The sequence below is a fragment of the Panthera uncia genome, chromosome C2 (assembly GCF_023721935.1).
Source record: "Panthera uncia isolate 11264 chromosome C2, Puncia_PCG_1.0, whole genome shotgun sequence".
NCBI classification, from domain to species: domain Eukaryota; kingdom Metazoa; phylum Chordata; class Mammalia; order Carnivora; family Felidae; genus Panthera; species Panthera uncia.
The window spans coordinates 144,273,248-144,293,361 of NC_064810.1; the positions used below are offsets into that span (position 1 = coordinate 144,273,248).

A 20,114-nucleotide genomic window follows, 5' to 3' on the forward strand; every position below is an offset into this window, starting at 1 on the left:
TTGTTTACTTAAATCTTTACAACAGCATCTCAGCCCAGGGTAAAATGCACCTGAGCTATACCTTCTTGACCTCAAGTGGGTTTTATAACTCCAGAGGAAGTTTGTAACCACTTTTTAAAATGTAGGTCAGGTACACAACTTGGCAAAGGAAATGAATGTGGGAAGCCAGAAACAGTTATTAAAAAACCGAGTTCATTTTTACAGGCTATTGTTTGGAAAATAAATAGCTCAACCTGGATCCCAAACAAAACTAGAATAATAAATGTGCTGTTGACTTGGTGAAAATGTCCTGCATCTGGTTGAGAAGGGCATAAATATTAATTGAATAAATTCCTTACTTTTATCCTGGTCTGTAGAGTTAATTAAAAACCTCTTAAACTTATGGGGCGTTTTCAGGGCTATTTCTTCCTACTTACTCTGAACATTATGAATTTCTGTATAGATCTTAATGTCAACAATATTTGGTCAGTGTCTGCTATATAATTTGTACTTACATGCTCTGCCTTCAAGATGCTTAACTATTCCTCTGAAATTATGAACCTTCTTTTCAAGTAGAGATGGAAGAAGGCATCCCCTATGCTAAAGCAGAGGCACAAAACCATAATTATGCATAGAGTATAAAATAAATCTCTTTTATTTAAAGGGCACAAAGATGAATAGGGAAAAATAAAGGAGAACTAAATTAAGGTCCTTATTATACTCAGAGAAGTTACTATTAACTGTTCATTATTTTGTTAAATAATGTATATAGAAAGAGATTGGAATTTCTGGTTTCGAAAGTACTTAACTTTTTTTAAAGTAAATCTTAAAGTGCACGCAGAGTCTTAAGATTTTCTTATCTATGTGACATCGTAAGCTTGGGGACACGTGGACTTAACTGAGTTCTCTAGATTTAGAGAAACAAAAATGGAATTCAAGCAGAAATACATTTAATTTAAAGTTAATGCCTCAGATTTGTTAGCATGCCTGGAATAGCTTTTATTCTCCCAAATGTTTGGTTGTGTTCTCAGTGTTGAAATGAAAGCAAGTCCTGTGTGTCCCGTAGAGGCTGGCGGTGGGGAGAAGGCTGCTCTAGCAAGTTGGGCAAACAGCTGGGAGTTGGTTTTCAGTCCCACACCTTTAGGGGAAAGAGTGAAGAGTTAATGGTGCTCATGAATCCTGTGCAGAGCCACTGAGAAATCACATTCCCCAGAGAGATTGTCTGGAAAAGAAGGAATGAGTTCAGGAAGTATCAGGCTTCTCTGGATTGGTTTTAGGGCTCAGTAGACAAAGAGAGATTGAATGAATTGCGCGCATGCGTGTGTGTGTGTGTGTGTGTGTGTGTGTGTGTAATGAGAGTAGGTTAAATAAAATCTGTATTTTTAATCTTGGTTTTATTTCTTGATTCATGAATGTACAAGATATATTGCGTCCAAATATATTGCATTATGTACAGGATACATGAGGAGGGACTATCAAGATAGATAGAATTTCTTATGTGGATTGTCAAACTTGCTGCTTTACAGTTTGTACCTTGCACACAAATGCACACACACGCGCTTGCTTTTGCCAATAAAGACCACACTGCTTACCCTGTTTCAACTGAACTTGACCTTTGAGTTGTTTTTTCAATAGCGCTTTGAGGTTTGCATTGTTATTCCCTCTCATGTGGTTGCCTTTGTGACCCAGGGCCCATGTTTCCAAATTTTCTGGCTGAAGTTAACATCTTGCAGCTAAGAAACAGTTTTTCTCAGTGAATAGCAATTTATTGAGCACTCATGGTATTAAGTGCTGTCCTCATGCTTTATTTCAATGAACCCATTTAATCGTTATAACCCTGTTATGTAGGCCCTATTGTTAACAACATTATTATTCCCTTTAACAGATGGATAAAACTGGGGCACAGACAGGTTGAATAGGTCACCCAATGTCACACAGCAAGGAAAGAGAACAAGAATACAATCTCAGGAAGTCTGGTTGTAAGGCCCATGCTCTTAATCACCGTCCCATGCCACCCTTGGGTTGTTTTCTACCTTTTCTATAGGGAAAACCTTTAATAATTGGTACTTTAAAACTAGAAAGAAGTACGAGGTAACTAGACAAAAAGTCTATAGCTAGACCCAAAAGAAATTAGGGTCTAGTGGACAGAATGCCCATTTTATAGTCAGAAAGATCTGAGATTGGCTCTGTAGGCATGGCAATTGCTGCTCACTGAATAGCTACATGTTGCTCCCTTACAGTTTCTATGCCCCTGGTAATAGTTAAGGCCATGTGACTGGTTCTGGCCATTGGTTGTGAGTGAGAGTTATTCAGGCCACTCTTGGACTGAAAATTTTAATTCTTCCGTCTAGTGTGGGACTCTCCAGGTCTGTCTCTGTTCACCTGCCATGATCATGGAGAAAGCCAGTTAGCTCAGAGGCTGTAGCTATATGAGAGTAAAGCCTCAGTCAGCCTAGGCCTATGAATAATCTCATGGGACAGAGCCCCTCATAAACCCACTGAGATGTGAGTCGGGAGTGACAAGTTAACCTTTATTGTATTAAGCCACTGAGAGTTCAGATTAATTTGTTTCTGATATTATCTAACTAATACAGTTTACAAGTTTTACCAGGAAAGCTGGCTGACTTCACTTCTTTATCTTTCAAATATAAACACTAAGCTTTTGGGGCAGAGTTGACATAAGGAATAAATGAGGGCTTTTGGTGTGCTTGGCAAGTAAGACTTGCTCAATAAATGGCTGCTCTGGTCATTAGTCAGTATTATACTACATAAAAGTAACAGAAAAGTTCAAGTGACATAGTGTATAAAGAACGTGAAGAACATTTTCATAGCAGAGCTTATTACTGGATTCCTAAAAATTGCTTATAACCATAAAACAACCGGAGACTATTTCCAGTACAACACGTAACAGGGTTGTAATGTGCACCCATTTTTGTAAACAACTCTTGGTTTGGTACCCACCATCCACACTCCTGTCTTTTATTAACTATAACCCAGTTTCCCATGGGAAACCTTTTCTTCCCATTTTCAACCAACATACTTCAGGTGGGGCTCCAGAATCAAGTTCTAGAATCAAGAATGGAGCATGTGACTTGAGGCTAAGACAATTATCACAGTTCCCTAGCCGCAATGATTGGTTCAAAGAGGGGAACACTGTCTGCTCAGAGCCACTAAGATGCAATGAGAATGCTGGGAATCCTGGGCGGGGCGGGGGCGGGGTGGAAAAAAGATTATATGATTCTTTTCTCATCTGAATGTGAGATGCGGAAATACGTGGAGAGGTGGCAACTATTTTGTACTACAAGGGAAGAAAGAGCCTTTCCGGGCATGGAACCAACATGAAGGTGAATGGCAGGTGTGATGGTTGTGATGGAAAAATGGAGCTCTAGCGACACTGTTCAAAGTTCCTGATCAAGCTGTACCTGAAACCAAACAAACTCTGGGATTTTCACTTTAGTGAGTTCATAGATTATCTTTATTCTTTTTTTTTTTTTAATTTTTTTTTAACATTTATTTATTTTTGAGACAGAGAGAGAGAGAGCATGAACAGGGGAGGGCCAGAGAGAGAGGGAGACACAGAATCTGAAACAGGCTCCAGGCTCTGAGCTGTCAGCACAGAGCCCGACGCGGGGCTTGAACCCACGGACCGCGAGATCATGACCTGAGCCGAAGTCGGCCGCTCAACCGACTGATCCACCCAGGCGCCCCGATTATCTTTATTCTTAATCCAGTTTGAAAATAGATTTTTTTCAGGAGTACCCGAGTGGCTCAGTTGGTTGAGCTTCCAACTTTGGCTCAGGTCATGATCCCGTGGTTCATGAGTTCAAGCTCCGCGTTGGGCTCTCTCCTGTCAGTGCAGATCCCACTTCAGATCCTCTGTCCCCCTCTCTCCACCCCTTCCCGTCTTGCACTCTCCCCAAAATAAATAAATAAATATATATATATATATATATATATATATATATATATACTTTTTAAATTAAGAAACAAATAGATTTTTTTCAGAAGTGACATTTGGGTAGGCCAAATGGAAACTGCCCAATTCTGATTAAATGGGGTTAAAATTTGGATAACATGACTTTGTATGGTGTCCCTTCCCATTCTACAGAGTTTCTTCTCTGTCATTCTTTCTGAATTCTGTATTGGCCTCTTTATTTTATTGCCTCTACATGCCATAATCTTGGATTCAGAACTCTTCTTTATCTAATGGTTATGTCTGTGATTAGGTAAATAAAGTTTAGGTTTACATACCCTAAACATTAAAACTCATATAATTAAAATTTTTCCAAAATGACAAGTTTACAGCCAGAATATATTTATTTTTTTCTCATTTAAAGAAACTCTTTCATGTAAGTAAAGCAGACATTCTTTGGAGGAGACATATATTTTGTTCAAGAAATATAGAACTTATAATTAATACTATGTTTCCTTATCTTAAAGAAGAGAATATGTACAGCACATTGAGATTTATTTTCACTTTTGGCTCACAAATTTGCTGCATAGAATTATATAAAGTACATTTTGTGGGCTATATTCTAATACCAGAAACCACAAGTGATACTTTTCAAAGACGAGATTATTATTTTCAATTCAACTTTCTCCCGTAATATAATTATACACCCATGCTTTTTGCTGTCGAGGCTTTGCAGTGATCTCAGGAGAGCTGTTCATACATACAGGCCCACCTCGCTGATGTTGGACTTGGCTGTAGGACTTATTTTCGTTAAAGAAATATCAGCAGACATTATGCAGTGGATTTCAATGTGTTTGCATAATTTGGCTTTGTTCTTGAGCTTTTGGCATCTGCCCTGAGAACAGATCTGAAGAGCAACTGGGTCCAAGGAAACTGAAGAGACACATGGAGGAGACCTCCTCCTTCCTCACACCTGATGCTAAGCTCAACTGACATCAGCTAAGCCCAACAGAATCACAGATGCATCACAGGCCCATGAGTGAAAATAAGTACTTGACATAAGCCACTACATTTTGGAATTGTTTGTTATGCAGTATTATTGTATCACTAGCAGACTAATACAACCTGAAAATATTATTAAAATGTAATGTTCAAAATAGCACTTCCCTTTCAAATGTTAAGGTGATAAGTATTCTGTATCTGATAATCCGTGTTATTTTATAAATCTAAAACATACCTAAAATATATTGTAATCAAAATGTATTACCTGTGTAATATAGCACTTACTGTATTGAATTGGAAGGCATTCATGATATACTAGCAGCCACTACACCTGGGTTGTAATCCTGGCTTGGCCACTCATGAGTTGTGTGTCTTTAACGAGTCACTTAGCTTTTCTGGATCTCTCAGTTATCTATAAAATGAGGATTATGTAGATTCCCTATAGCCAAAAATATTACAGTTGTGGTTTTTAAATTCATATAAAGTATTTACCTAAAAATATCTATAATATAGAATACATATATGATAAAATATTTCATAATCCATATAAACATATAAAATATATAATATGTAATGTTTATTTTATATGCTAGTAGCTTTTAGAATGTACGTAAAATGAGAACTCAGATCATAGGAATTCTGTATATTTTTAATGTTCCCGAGTTGCCTACATAAATGAGATACAACAGTCCTCTCTTATCTGTGGTTTTGCTTTCTGTTCATTTCAGTTGCTCACAGTCATCTGGGGTCCAAAGCAGATGATACTGCTTTTGATGTAAGGTCAGAAGGTCAGTAGTAACCCAACGCTATGTTACATACCTACGTCGTTCATGTCACTTCTTTTCATCACGTAGGCCATGTGTCATCTCAGATCATCCTCCTAAGAAGGAAGGTGAGAATCATACAATAGGATATTTTGACAGAGAGAAAAGGACCACATTCACATAGATTTTATTACAATATATTCTTATAATTGTTCGACTTTATAACTAATTATACTCTGCCTGATTTAGAAATTGAACTTTATCATAGGTTTGGATGTTATGTGGAGGAAAACACAGAGCATATATAGGGTTCAGTACTACCTTCCGTCTTAGGCATCCACTGGGAGTCTTGGGACGTATCCCCTGCTGGTAATGAGAAACTACTGGGTGTGTGTTAGTAAGTTTCTTATAAGCAAGAATCTTCTAAGTTTAAAATTCTATAATTTCCAGAATGTTTGTGACTATGCTAGAGAAAGTCATCTAAAGAAAAATATATTGATCACCTAGGTCATGCTAGGTATACATCTCAGTCAGCTCGGGCTACCATAACAGAATACCAAAAACTAGGTTGCTAAAACAACAGCAGCTCATTTGCACCACAGTTCCGGAGACTGGAAGTCTAAAATCATGGTGCCAGAGGTTTGGTTTCTGGTGAGATGTCTTGCCTTGGATTGCAGAAGACTGCTTTCTCACTATGTCCTCACATGGCCTCTGCTCTGCACGTGAGAGAGAGATCTGTAACATCTCCTCTTGTTATAAGGACACCAGACCTACCCTTTTGACCTCAGTTCATCTTAATGACCTCCTTAAAGGCCCTCTCTCCAAATACAGTCACACTGGGGATAGGACTTCAACATGTGAATGCGTGGGTGACACTTTCAGCCCATGACAACACATCCAGTGGAAGAAGAATTTAGTAAAAAGAGCACAGATTCTGGCTTCAAATACTCAAAGTGTAGGATCAGACCCTGCTACCCCTAGGGTATCTCCAAGTTGGTTTCCTTAGAAGAATGTCTTATAGGCAATAAAACCTAAGGAAATCAGATTTTTACTGACTATGCTCTATCTTTCTATATGCAAGCCACTCTTTGGATTTGAAGGTGGAAAACTGGTATTACTTTGCCAAATGTTTCTTAAAAATTTATTTTTTTATATTTATTTATTTATTTTGAGAGAGAGACAGAGATTATGAGCAGAGGAGGGACAGAGACACGCAGAATCCGAAGCAGGCTCCAGGCTCTGAGCTGTCAGCGCAGAGCCCAACTACGTTGCTTGAATTCACAAACCGTGACATCATGACCTGAGCCAAAGGCAGATGCTCAACTGACTGAGCCACCCAGGTACCCCTTAACAAATGTTTCAAACCACACTTCATGAAGAAATGTGGCCATTTCTGTACATAGCCTGCGAGGTCTACATTATGTTTTAGATAGGAGAGAACTTCGGCCCCGCCCAGTTCCTGCATTCTTACCTGGGTCAAAAGGGACTTTGCAAAATTCCATGTACCTGCTCAGGGTATCCCACATAAAGGACAACTCAGGTGTGAAGTGCTGAATCTTCCCAGTGTTTCACCAAACACACGCTGTCACTGTGTTTGGAATAAAATTGCTAAACTGCTTCTTCAATCTCTTGATGATGTTCTTTGATTAACTCTTTCACTTTTGCTGTGCAGGTTCGCTTGACTACTGCCTTTGCATTCAGGTGTTTGTTTGTTTGTTTTTCCTGGCAGAAATATAAAAGTATCCAAATTATAATTTTGTACTCACCACAATTCGAAGGGTACAGTTAGCTTAAGTGAAATGATATACATAGACACTATGCGGTCACATACTCCTTGAGATTTGCTTTAATAGTAAACATTTTACAAACAAACAAGTAAACTTTCACATTGCAAAAATAGCATCAGTGAAAACTTCATTTTATGGAAAAGAACTTTTGAGACATTTTCTGTGTTAATTATATATAACCTCAGGTGAATTTCTTAGCCTTTTTGTTGTGTTTTGTTTTTTATTAAAAAAAATTTTTTTACATTTATTTATTTTTGAGAGACAGAGCACAAGTGGGGGGAGGGGCAGAGAGAGAGGGAGACACAAAATCCGAAACAGGCTCCAGGCTCTGAGCTGTCAGCACAGAGCCCAATGCAGGGCTCGAACTCACAAACCATGAGATAATGACCTGAGTCGAAGTTGGATGCTTAACCGACTGAGCCACCCAGGCCCCCTGTTTTGTTTTGTTTTGCTTTGTTTTGTTTTGTTTTGTTTTGTTTTGTTTTGTTTTAGAGAGAGGGAGAGCAAGTGGGGGAGAGGAGCAGAGGGAGAGAGCCAGAGAATCTTAAGCAGCCTCCCACTTGGCATGGACCCTGGGATCACTAAGCCACCTAGGCATCCCTAGCCTTGTAAAACCTCAATTTCCTCAAAAGTAAAATGATGTGGATAATATCTATACTGAAAAGCAGTGGTTCTCAGACTTCAATGTGAATCAAGTTACCTGGGAGGCTTATTGAAAATGCAGACTCATAGGCCATGTCCCAGGCATACTGGGTATCAGGGTATAAGAATCTGTATTTATAGCAAACACCCCAGGTGGTTCTGATATATGTATTGTGGGATCTTGTTTTGAGAAATATTATTGTCAGAAACAAATGAGAAACTACCAAACACCTGTTCCCTTTTCTGTACATGAAGAGTAATTACTATTTAGAACTCCTACTCATCCAAAAAATCAAATCTGGAATTAAGAGATAGTGGCTTATTTTCAAGATACGCTTGATCAAAAAAAAAAAAAAAAAAACACAAAACAAAACAAAACCCAAAACAGAAAAATTAAAGTAACAAGTCTGCATCTAGGTGCAAATAAACTAAAACAAAATGAACTCGTCTGTATTGGAACAGACCATGCAAGGTACAAGATGCAGGCCAGTTACTCTGCTCTCTTTTAAGAGCATCAGCATAACTGTCAGAGTCACAGCCAACTATTGGAGATGACCATGTACCTAGGTGACCGTGCACTGTAGAGTGCGACCCTACTAACTTGGCTGCAACTGACAAGCCCAGAGAAATGTGACTGGTCTAGATGGTTCCAACAGCTTATGGAGTGAGTCAGCCGGTACAACAACCCAATAGGAGCCCTGTGCACGGGAGGCTAATTTCTACACCTAGCAGATTGTCTGTCTCAGGGAGCTCCAATTTGAGATATATTTGAATGTGAGAGGGTTGCTGGAGCAGTGCTCCACCCATGCCCAGGACCTTCAGATCCCTAACATGTGCCCGTGCTTCTGCCCCAGGCTTTCCCTTCAAATAACCGGAGAGCCAGAAGTGCCTAGAAGCTCACGCATTTCCTTGCCCTTATTAACCATTGACCAACAGGTGTGGGAGTGGCAATGCCTCAGGTCTTTGTCTCTTGTTTTGAGGTCAGAGGCGTAACTTATAATTCCCAAGCTCCCCCACTGGGATTATGCTGGGGGACCCTCCTTGGACTTTGCTGAGACTGCATCCTTAATGGGCTTCTTCCCTTTCCTTGACCTTCTCACTCCCTTACCAATTTCTCCTGAGGGCACTACCTTAATAAAGTATACAGTAGTTCATCTCAGGGTCTGCTTCTGGGAAAATCGATCTAAGACAGATGTACCCAGACTTCATGAGAAGCAGAGTTGTTTGACAGAGAACAACCAAAGAGAAGCCCCAAAGCTGTAGGAGTCCTAAGGAAGCGTGAGTACAGACTTTCTGAGAAGAAAGAATAGTGAGTGAGTGAGAGGCAAAGACAAGAAAGGTAGTCACAACGGGAACCAACACAGAACAGTGGAGTCAGCATATAGGACAGGGCACGGTGTAGGGAGATGCTGAGTGCAAAGGAAGAAGACAGGTCATCCTTTTGGCCTAGCAGAGTTTGTTGAGCCACCAGGATTGCTGTGTCCCAAAATAACTTCTTGTTTTCCGTGAGGCCTAGCTGTGCAGCTGCAGAGACATCTTCCTGTGTCTCTTACTCCTCTGTGCATCCTTTCAATAAATTCCATTAGCCGGTAACCCTGGTATATCTCGGTTCATTGAAAAATGAAAGAGCCTAAGAAACCCCACACTATCAGAAATAAAATTAACATCCCAATCATAAATGTATTTATACACGCTTTAGATGTTTAGAATATTTTTAATTAATATGTCCCTTTAGCTCCTTTTAATTGTGTTTTTATTATCAAAATTATAATGTAGTTTTCAATTTTATAACTTCTAGCTAATGCGCCCTCCATTCTCCATTGTGTCACTAATTTAATAACCAACAAAATGTCTTCTAATTCCTTAGTAAATGAGTTTGTTTTCTGTAATTATTAAGTGGAATACACTTCTTCAGCATAATATTTATTGTACCTAAGTTTAAAATAAACATTTGAGAAATCAACAACCCCCAATAGAAAGAAGTGAGAAGATTTTTTTTTAAATGTATACACAAACTCTGAAGCTTATTATATGTTAAATTCTCTTGTTAAGCAAGAGAGAGCCCCTAGTTCAAGTTTCCCGTTTTTCTGACACCTGGGGGGTGAAATAATAGTATCTTCATATTTTATAAACTTCTTCTTTGAACTTTACTATGACTCATTTCATAAGAGTGTGATCTAATAAATTCTCTTATAAATAATAATGCGGTTATTTTTTTGTATTTAAAAAATTTTTTTTTAATGTTTATTTATTTTTGACAGAGACAGAGACGGAATGTGAGTGAGTTAGGGGCAGAGAGAGAGGGAGACACAGAAGCAGAAGCAGGCTCCAGGCTCCGAGCTGTCAGCACAGAGCCCGACGCGGGGCTCGAACTCACAGACCGAGAGATCATGACCTGAGCCCAAGTCGGACGCTCAACCGACTGAGCCACCCAGGCGCCCCGATAATGTGGTTATTGTGACTACTTGGATTGACATTAAAAATATCCCCAAATGTAGAGGGATAGGTGAAAAACCACCTTTCTATCAGGGGAGGCGTTTACTAACAGTGGCTTTATCTTTAGAAAATTTCTACCTGAATTTCTGAATACAGCATAAAAAATCCCTTCATTACTTCAAAAGTACTTTTATGAAGTGCATGATCTAGAATAGATAATCCAGGGGATATGCTAAATTAAACAGCAGAAGAGCTTGGTTGTTTTTGTTTTTTTTTTTTTTAAGAACAGATTTGCATGAATTCAATATAGATGACCTCATTTTATGAGCAACAGGCAAATAAAACTATACATGTTAATGGTTTCCATAACTTGGAGCATACTACTCCAATAATTACACTTAAAGATATACGATCAGTGGTGCCAATTCTGCCTCATTGAGGATGTGAAAAGATTGCCTTAAATGTAAAATCAACTACCCTCGGCCTTACTTGCAAGGGAAATGCAGATTAAAACTAACAATTCACGCCTTGCTTGTTGGCAAAAAGCCAACAGTTTCTTTAACACACTCTGCTGGTGAGTCTCTGGGAAATGGGCCTCTCCCATACATTGTGGGAATGCGATTGATACAAGCCTATAGGGAGGACAATTTATTTATTGAAATTCCAGATATGCTGATACCAAATTTCACTTACAGAAATCTCTCCAACCCACACCTTTACCCTTGGGAACAGTTACTTCTTTATAAGTCTTTCCCTTGTATCCGTGTTTGTAGTTGCACAAGATTCGAAACAGCCCAAACGTCCACCAGTCAGTTATTGAAATGAGTATGGTACATCCATCCTTTGGAGTATCATCAAGTCGTAAAAAGGAATGAAAAATTTCAGGCGACAGTCAAGAGAAGGAAAACCAACTCACGAAGAGAACTGAATGCTGTTAGGTTCGATTGGTGAAACAGAGCTACTCTAGGTATTTCAGGAATAAAGAGTTTAATACGGGAATGATTACTTGTATGAATGTTGGAAGACCAGGAGGTACTAAGACCAGTGAAGTTGCTGCCTAAACCTCAGGGTCTCTAGTTCTCAATCATTTCCAAGAAAAAGCTCCCTTACTCTATCTTACTGTTTTAGTCTATGACAATGACATAAGTGGTTGTCACAGCAGCCATAAAGATGTTGTGAATCTTGCATTTGTTCATTCTTCTCCTTCTGTCTGAAGCCACCTTTCCTTCTTCTCTATCTTCCAAATCTTGACTGAATTCCTCTCAAACTCTAACATGGAACCATACAGGGAAGAGGGTCTGGGAAACGTAGTTCCCAACTTCTAAGCAATGCAGAGGAGACCATAGAAGGGGGTGAAGATGAGTTGACAACTGACAATCCAGCACAGAGTGGAAAGACAGAAAACCCCAAAGAGATTTTTGAGCAATGGAATCAATACCAGCAACTACCTTTCTCTGGACTTCACAGTAGGGAAGTCCTTCAATCACCAAATATTTATGAATGCCAATTATATGCCAGACTCTGGCATCTCCCTACTCTGCCCAGTGCCCAGTGCAAGAGTATGTCTTACATTGTTTGTGTTCCTCTAAGAATGGAACCTTCTCTCAGAACTGTGCCATTCCTGAGACACATTATCTGCAGTGAAATCTTTTCTTGACCATCTTGGGAAAAGCCAGGAACTGAGGATCATTTTGTGTTTTCTTTGTCTGACTTGGTTCTCTGTGTGCTTTCAAAGCCAGACTTCTCAAAAGGGTGGTTCACACTCCCTGCCTCCACATCCTTTGCTTCCAATCCCTCCTCACCTGCTGCCATCTGGTTTCTGCTCGGTAGGACTTCACTAAAATTGACCTGGCTAAAGTAACTGGCAAACCCCTGATTGTCAGTACAAGGCACACTTTTCGGTGGTGTCGAATTATCACTTCTCTGCACTCTGTGTCACTGCTGGCCTCACTTTATGTTCCTTTCCGGATTCCACCCTTTTGATACCTCCCCTATTTGCCCTTTCCTCTCTGGGCCCTACTGTCCCAGTTTCAGCATCCAGAACACCTAGCAGGATCAAGAAGCTCAAGCTAGGAGAGGCAAAACAATACATTCAAGTCGCATGCACAAACTGAAAAGCACTTTTCTATGCTGATGGCCTGGAAATTGAGAATTCATCATGTTGCAATTTATTTTTATGGATTCTTTAGTGGTTCCTCTGTAATGCATTCCTCACAAAAGTAGCCTTTGTAATGTCAGATGTTGGCACAGGTAGACTGAGATCTCGTACTGGCCCCTCTGCAATGTGCTTTCCACATTGCACTCTTGGTATCTTTTCAAAACACACATCTAATGACCTCTCTCACTTTCATACACAGCAAATTCTGCTTAAAACCCTTTATGGCTTCCCATTAGTCTCAGGTTAAAACAAAACAAAAACATTTCTTGGGGTGCCTGGGTGGATGTCAGTTAAGCGTCCGACTCTTGGCTTTGGCTCAGGGCATGATCTCACAATTTCATGAGTTTGAGCCCCCTGTCAGGCTCCATGCTGACTGTATGGAGCCTGTTTGGAATTCTCTCCCTCCCTCTTTCTCTGCCCCTCCCCAACTCGTGAGGTCCCTGTCTCTCTCACAACAAATAAATAAAGAAACGTAAAAAAAAACCAAACTGCTAAACATGACCTACACTCTCTGGCCATTTATTCAACTCCTATGTCACATGGTTCCAGTGTTGCAGCCAAAGTCTGGCCCTTTTCTGGGTTCCTTGTACCTGTCTCCCTGGCCCCAAAGCAAGGCCTTTGCATATGCTTCTTTGTCTGGATAATTCTTTATCTTGTTCCCCAGGTGAATTCATCCTCATCCCTTGTGCCGCTTCCCTGGGTAACATTCTCCTCTTGTGTCCATCGAATCCCCCATATGTCTTTGATAGCGTTTGTTGTGTTGCATTTTGGTACTTAACGATGTGATGGTTTACTCAATGCCCATCTCCCTGGGGTCGTCGGGTGAGTTCTGTGAGGGTAGGAACCATGTTTCTCATGTTCCATAGTGCATCCCAGTGCCTGCATTGTGCTTGGCATAAAGGCGGAGCTCCACAAATACTTCAATGCATGACCGAGTGAACAAAGACCAAGAATGATAGGGTTTTTTTTTTCCCCCGTTGCTTTTACCCTCACCACTAAGCTGCATTTGCTTATGATCCTTAATGGTATTTCAAACTATTTTCGGATAAGCTATCTCATGTGATATTAACAATTGACTTTATGAGAAGGGGTAACCCACCGCAAGTGACTTGGCCAATGCTACATGGCCAGTAAGTAACCATGTGGCACTTAGAACTGAGTCCTGTCACTTTCCAGACCAGGACTTTGGTAATTAAGTGATCCAAAAGGAAGCAAGACAATATAGAATTTAATAGAGAGCATTTATACAAAAGACAGCAAAATAGAACTATCTAAAGAAATTAAATTTTATTTCAGGCTGATTGAACTTTGTTTCTGGAAAAGGGCACCAATACTCAAAATGCTGGCATTTTAACATACACAGTTTGGGCTCTGAGAAAGAGCATGCCATCCCTTCTCCTACAACAGGGCTCAGTTAATATTCTATCATAATTCTCATTAAAATTTAGAAGTTTAATAACTGTCAGCTATTAAATTGTTGGTGGGAAAGTCTATTTCTGGAAACCTTTTCATCCTTTCCTTAATGAGACTATTTATTTTTGTAAGGAAACCGGAGAAAAGCGAATCACCACGTTAAATGAGTAGCTGGATCCATTAGTTGCAAAGATCAACCTCAAACTAAGCCCACTCTTTCATTTGTCTCCTATTTCGAAAAGATCCACTGTTTAAACACAATCTCTAAATATGTTTAAATTTGTTAAATGTGTTAAACTTTTAAATGGCTTAATAATGGAGTTCCTTTATGATATCACGAGAACACACGCTTTTGAGTTCACGTTATTTACTTAAATAAAATGGACAATTCATTTACACGAAGAGCGAATCAAGTATTTCCGGAAGCAGAGCTCCACGCCCTTCACGGGGCGTGTATCAAAGTAATTCTAGTCCCGCCACTACTCCACCGATGTTTCAACGCATTTTGCCTTAAACTAGGTCTCCCTGGTGGCACTTCCTTTCGGCGGGGAGGAGCATGGAGAAGGGGGAGGTCTAAAAATACAACCTAGACGTGCAAAACTTCGTGGACAGGGATCTCCAGTCCGTTACTTACTAAAGAGAATTCAGCAGCAGCGGACAGAAAAGTTTCACTCGTTTGGTGGTACGTATGCAGCCCGTTAACAACACAGTCCTGCATTTGCTCTTATTTCCAGTGAACAAACACGATTTTTGCAACTAGGAAAATACAAGTGAGAAAAGCGAGAGCAAGTCGCACTTCGCCTGCCCCCTAGGTCTCTTTCTGGCGCCGAAGAGTTTTCAGCGCCGGCAAAGTTGTCCTCGCTCCCAACCTTGGGAGCAGAACACCCGGCACAGCCTGAGGGGGCGCATCGAGGCTGTGCAGCCGCAGCCGCCCAAGCTCACAGGCCGCGCAAGCTGCGCGGGGCGCCCCGGGCGGCCGAGCCCCGCCAGCCAGCTTCACGCGCGCAGGACTTGTGGAACGCGCCTGCGCGCTCCGTCACGTGGTGGGCGCTCGGCGCAAAGCGGGTTAAAAGTCACGACCGCCGCGAGCCCGTGAGTGCCCGGTCGGTCAGCGCGGCGCTGTCCGCCTCCCTTAAGCCGATTCTGACGGAGGCCGCTCCGCTGTTCTCGGTCACCTCCGGACCCCTGGCCCGGCTCAGCTCCATGCAACGAGCGGAGCCGCCTAGCACCCTTCCTTGCAGACAACACCGACGCGCGAAACCGCGTCTTTCAACTGACAATGAAGCCGTAGCGCGGCTGCACGGCCGCTCCGGGCGAACGGGCGCGAGGCGGGAGGGGGGGTGGGGGAGAGCGGTTGGGCTAAGCCCCGCCCCAGCTCGCGCTCCTATTGGTGGGCACCGCAGTTCTGGGCCCACCCCCTAACGGACCTGTCGCATTGTGACAGGTGGAAGGGCTAGTTCCTGTTGGGTCGGGGGCGGAGTCAGAGGTAGCCTGAGCTCCGCCCGGACTCCAGGGGGCTCCTCCTCCTGCTCTTCATCGCGGGGCGGGCGGCGGGTGTGAGGGGGAATGTCATTGCTGCTCCGAGCTGTGGTGCCGCCTCCGTCTGCTGCTTCTTCTCTGGCGCCCTCGTCCCGTCGGCTTTCGCCGCTGCCGCAGCTGCAAGGGGGATACGGATGGCTAGTGGGGCGCAAGGGCCATCCGAGTTGAGAGCGCGGCGGTCGCAGCCGCTGCTGAGGCGGAGACTCCCTGCCGCCGCCTCCACCCCCTGTCCCCCGGCCTCGCGGCGCTGAGGGCGGGAGCGCGCGGCGCTCTTCCCTCCTCCTCCTTTTTCTTCCTCCTCCTCGTCCTCCTCCTCGTCCTCCTCCTCCTCCAGGTTCCCGCCCAGCACCCCTCGCACCAGGCGGCGGCGGCGGCGGCGGCGAGGAGCGAGACCCGCCGCCGGGGCACAACATGGCGGAGCCCTCGGCCCCGGAGAGCAAGCACAAGTCGTCCCTCAACTCGTCCCCGTGGAGCGGCCTCATGGCCCTGGGGAACAGCCGGCACGGCCACCACGGGCCCGGGGCCCAGTGCGCGCACAAGGCGGCGGGCGGCGTGGCGCCGCCGAAGCCGGCCCCCGCGGGGCTGTCCGGGGGGCTGTCGCAGCCGGCCGGCTGGCAGTCGCTGCTCTCCTTCACCATCCTCTTCCTGGCCTGGCTTGCCGGCTTCAGCTCGCGCCTCTTCGCGGTCATTCGCTTCGAAAGCATCATTCACGAGTTCGACCCGTGGTGAGTGCCCCGCCGCCCCTCCCCCCGCCCGCGGCCCGCGGGGACCCCGCCGCGGCTCGTCCCGGACTTGGCCCCGCGCCGCCGCCGAGCCCCGCTCGCGCCCGGGCCGAGGCGAGCGCGGGTCCCGGAGCCGCGGGCGCGCCCCCTGCCCGTGGGCGAAGTTTCCCCCGCGCAGCCCGAGGCGGGGCGTCGGGGTCCCCGAGTGGGACCTTGGCCCCGGGCCGGGTAAGTGTGACGCCTGGTGCGAGGGCGGCCGAAGCCCCCCTCGCAGGCGTCTCGGGGTGTCCAGCCCGGAGCGGCCACGCCGCGAGCCGGCAGGTCTCCCTCCGGCCGACTCGTGGCGGACTCCCCGCCTCCCTGCCCGTGGCGTGTCGCGTTCTCTCGTTTTCGCCGGCGCGGTTTTGCTCGTTGGGATGGGATCGCCCCGGGGTTGCCTCGTTGCCGTTGATTGGGGGGGGGGGGGGAGTCCAGATGGGCAGGAGCCCTGTCTACTCAGCCTCGCCGTTTGACGCTTTTACTGTTCCTCCTTTTTGCTCTCCTTTTACAAGGAGGGGAAAAGAGAGTGAGTGGGGTGTTGGAGGAAAGGAAATAATACCCCGGAAAGTGATCCTGGAAGCTAGGGACTCTTATTTCTTTACCATTAGATATTTTTAGGAGTGGCCGTTTTCAGGGCCCCCGAGGGCACTCCGCACCTGGCTGTGCCACAGTTATCTTGGGTGGCGAGGACATGATTACTCTCCGAGCCCAGTCGTCCGAAGGCAGGGCATTGGTTCCTTTCTTGGTCCCTTCCGGAGGGTTTGCGAACAAGACCAGAGACTCCCACGGTGATGGGGAGCCTTGGGTTACAATCAAAAGTTGCCCGTGGTATCCGGACTGACCTGAATGTCTTAGGAAGTTACCCTGTGAAGAGCACTAGCTAATTTAGGCACCACACTTGTCTGTGAATTAAGTAGGTAGGAAGATTGCTTTAATTTTTCTTTTTTTCCAGCTTTCCCAGCCTGAGTTGGCTTTTGTTTTTGTTTTTGTTTTTTACCCGAGCCTATCTATGCCTTTTAAACGAACTTAAAACATGTTGACCGACTTGTCAACCTTGAGTTAATCTTACCTCTTTATAATCAGACCTAACTAAACTTTTAGGATATTTGTTTTGTCCTCTGAAATATAGTGAGAGAATCTCGTTGAGAGTTACTAAATATATGGGTCATAAGTATTTTGGGAAGTGAATTACCCGTGTATTAAAATACCGGATTGAAGTTCTGTTGTGGATAGGAAGGTTGGTAGTGCATCATCTATTGAACAGGACGGGAGCCCACTCATGGAGAACTCAGTTTCGGTAAACAGTTAATTACTGTGACAGTCTTGGTGAAACGTTTTAATCCCATTTTGGAGGTTTTGATTTTTTTCTGACACTTTCTAAAAAATAACTTTTATTTCAAATCAGAAGAAAATGTTGTGAAACCTTAGAAACTAGGTACAGTATTCTTAGGCTTAGCTTTGAAACACTTAAGCAAATTAGATAAAAATGAAATTGGAACCGGAAGGCGAAAACTGCTAATATTTTACTGAACAGTGTGAAAAGAGAAAGTTATGTCTTTTTAGATTACACAGCAGAAGTGCATGGCGACAAAACATTACGGGCAACAGAAATCGTGAATAGTATTTCCACAGAGTATCCTTTTTACAAAGGCTGGGTACTGTTTAGTAGTAACTTTGAGGCTGAAATTAAGGATGGCAGAAAAATTCACGACTGAGTGATGAGATGATTTTGTTGTTTTTCTTTATTTTGAAGGAAGATTAGAAATCTTCATCAAGTCAGCCAAAGAGTACTACTGAAATTGAGTATGTAATCATGAAAAGTCTTAAATCACATTGCTTCACAGATAATACTCTTTTTTTCTTTTTTTAAAGTATGGCAAAAAATTAAAAGTTGGTCTTTTCTCTTGTTTCAAGAATATGCTTGGGGAAACATAACCCTTTTTTATCCACATGAAAATTTGTTTTATTTCTATTTTTCTGTGCATAGAAACATTTCTGAAACACTAAATGTATGAAATTTGAACTTTAATTCATATTCACTAAAGGAATCTACACCTCTTCATTTCTAAAGATCTACTTAATTTAGGTGTTCTGTTTACTGATAGTCTTAATACTACATTTTATTGTATTCCTGTGCTTCTGTTCATAATATTAGATAATTGTCATTAGTGGTAAACAGTTTCTACAATAAAGGAATTGCCCCTATCCCTTCTTGTGAACAGAGATTTGCCAATATAAATTTAATGTCAGAGATAATTTGGGTTGACTTAATGGGAAAATTAGGTTTCAGGCCAAAAAAATTTCGTTTGCTTTTGTTTTTCTTTTCTTTTGAAGATCTCAAGTAGTTAGGTATTTCATTCTTATAATCCATTCTTATTGAAAATTTTTGAAAAGGGGTTGGGTGTAGATTGCCTGTCATTATTACATTGGATTTTTAAAGCAGTTTTCCTTCAAAGCTGCTAATAGTGCCAACACTTTGATCTTTAATCTAACACTGTGGTGTTATACTAGCCTGGGAGTCTCTCAGGTTACTATTTTAACATACAGCAATGACATGAACCTTTATATTTAAATGTTTCTTTCAGGTTCTCTATCAACAAACCAATTTTTTCTGGTCTTCTCTATTCCTTTTTTTTCATGTCTCTGTTACTGGCTTCATTTCTGAAGTGTTTTCAGTGAAAAGTTTACTTTTTCTGTTTGATTGTGAGTTATTTCTAATTTACAGTAGTTCTTAAATTGCGTAAGACTCCAGTTAGCTGCCAGAGGTGACTCATTGTCACAAAGTTATACTTGTTTTTTAAATTTGTCACTCAGTTAATTTTATAAATCTTACAGTTATGAGGGGTGGTATATAATGTTGAATATTATATATTTACTGAATTTTAAAGTACACTGCACTTTTCTAGAACTTAGCAACATTTTTGGTACGATCTCCTCACCACTTCGCTTTAGTAATTTCCTCCCCTTATCAGTTGAGTTGATCAGACATGAGGAAGCAGTTTGAGAATATGTTGTCTGTACTTGCCAAACATTTGGTTGAGCAACTAGTTTAACAGCGGCTAATTTTATCTTCTTTTTTATCTGGAGCAAAATGTAGTTTCTACTTACTTTTGTGACAGCTACTAATACTTTGACGTGATATTAACCAAGTACCTTTTCCATAACCGTTATCTTCTTAAATTGTGGTAGCTTTTGCCACAGAGTTGGTGTAAAACCTCCCTGCGTCAGGAGACTTGCCCTTTTCCCTGCCTGCCCAAGTTGCAGTAGGTTCTCCTTGGAGCTCTAGAGGGAGAATTCTCTGAGCCTCTCTGAGCTTTGGCTCCAGTTAGCTGTAAAAGGGCAGCAGACGTCTTGCTGGGCAGAAGGCTGCAGTTTAGAATTGAAACCCGGAATTCAGTTTTTCAGAGAAACTAAGGTGTAAGTAGATTAATTAGCGCAAACATGTTTTCAAAGGATTGATAAACCTTTAGAACATAAGCTGTTTGTAAGTTGGGGACTAGTTCCTATACTTTGAGGTCTCCATGTTTTTCTTCACTTTGCAGATGAAGAAAGAGGGTATTGACCTCAGTTCTGAAGAAGACAAAATGGGTGACAAAACCAGTTTTAGAACACAAACATCCCCAAATCTTAAAAAGTTACTTTGTGGAATCATTAGCAACCGCAGTCCAGCTGCACTTCAGAACAGGTATACGGTCACTGGAGTCATTGTCAAACCATGAC

General features: G+C 42.6%; 1 protein-coding gene across 2 annotated transcripts in view; it reads left to right on the forward strand.

Annotated features, from left to right (window-relative positions):
• Window positions 1-15,895: 15,895 nt before the first annotated feature.
• STT3B (STT3 oligosaccharyltransferase complex catalytic subunit B) overlaps window positions 15,896-20,114 on the forward strand; it is a 105,901-nt gene continuing 101,682 nt past the window's right edge. The window contains exon 1 of one of the 2 annotated variants that reach the window (XM_049629887.1): window positions 15,896-16,358. In XM_049629887.1, coding sequence (XP_049485844.1) covers window positions 16,045-16,358 — 314 coding nt within the window. In that variant the 5' untranslated portion in view covers window positions 15,896-16,044. Of the gene's footprint in view, window positions 16,359-16,461; window positions 16,584-20,114 lie in introns of those variants that run through there. The other variant, XM_049629888.1, reaches the window with a different exon arrangement.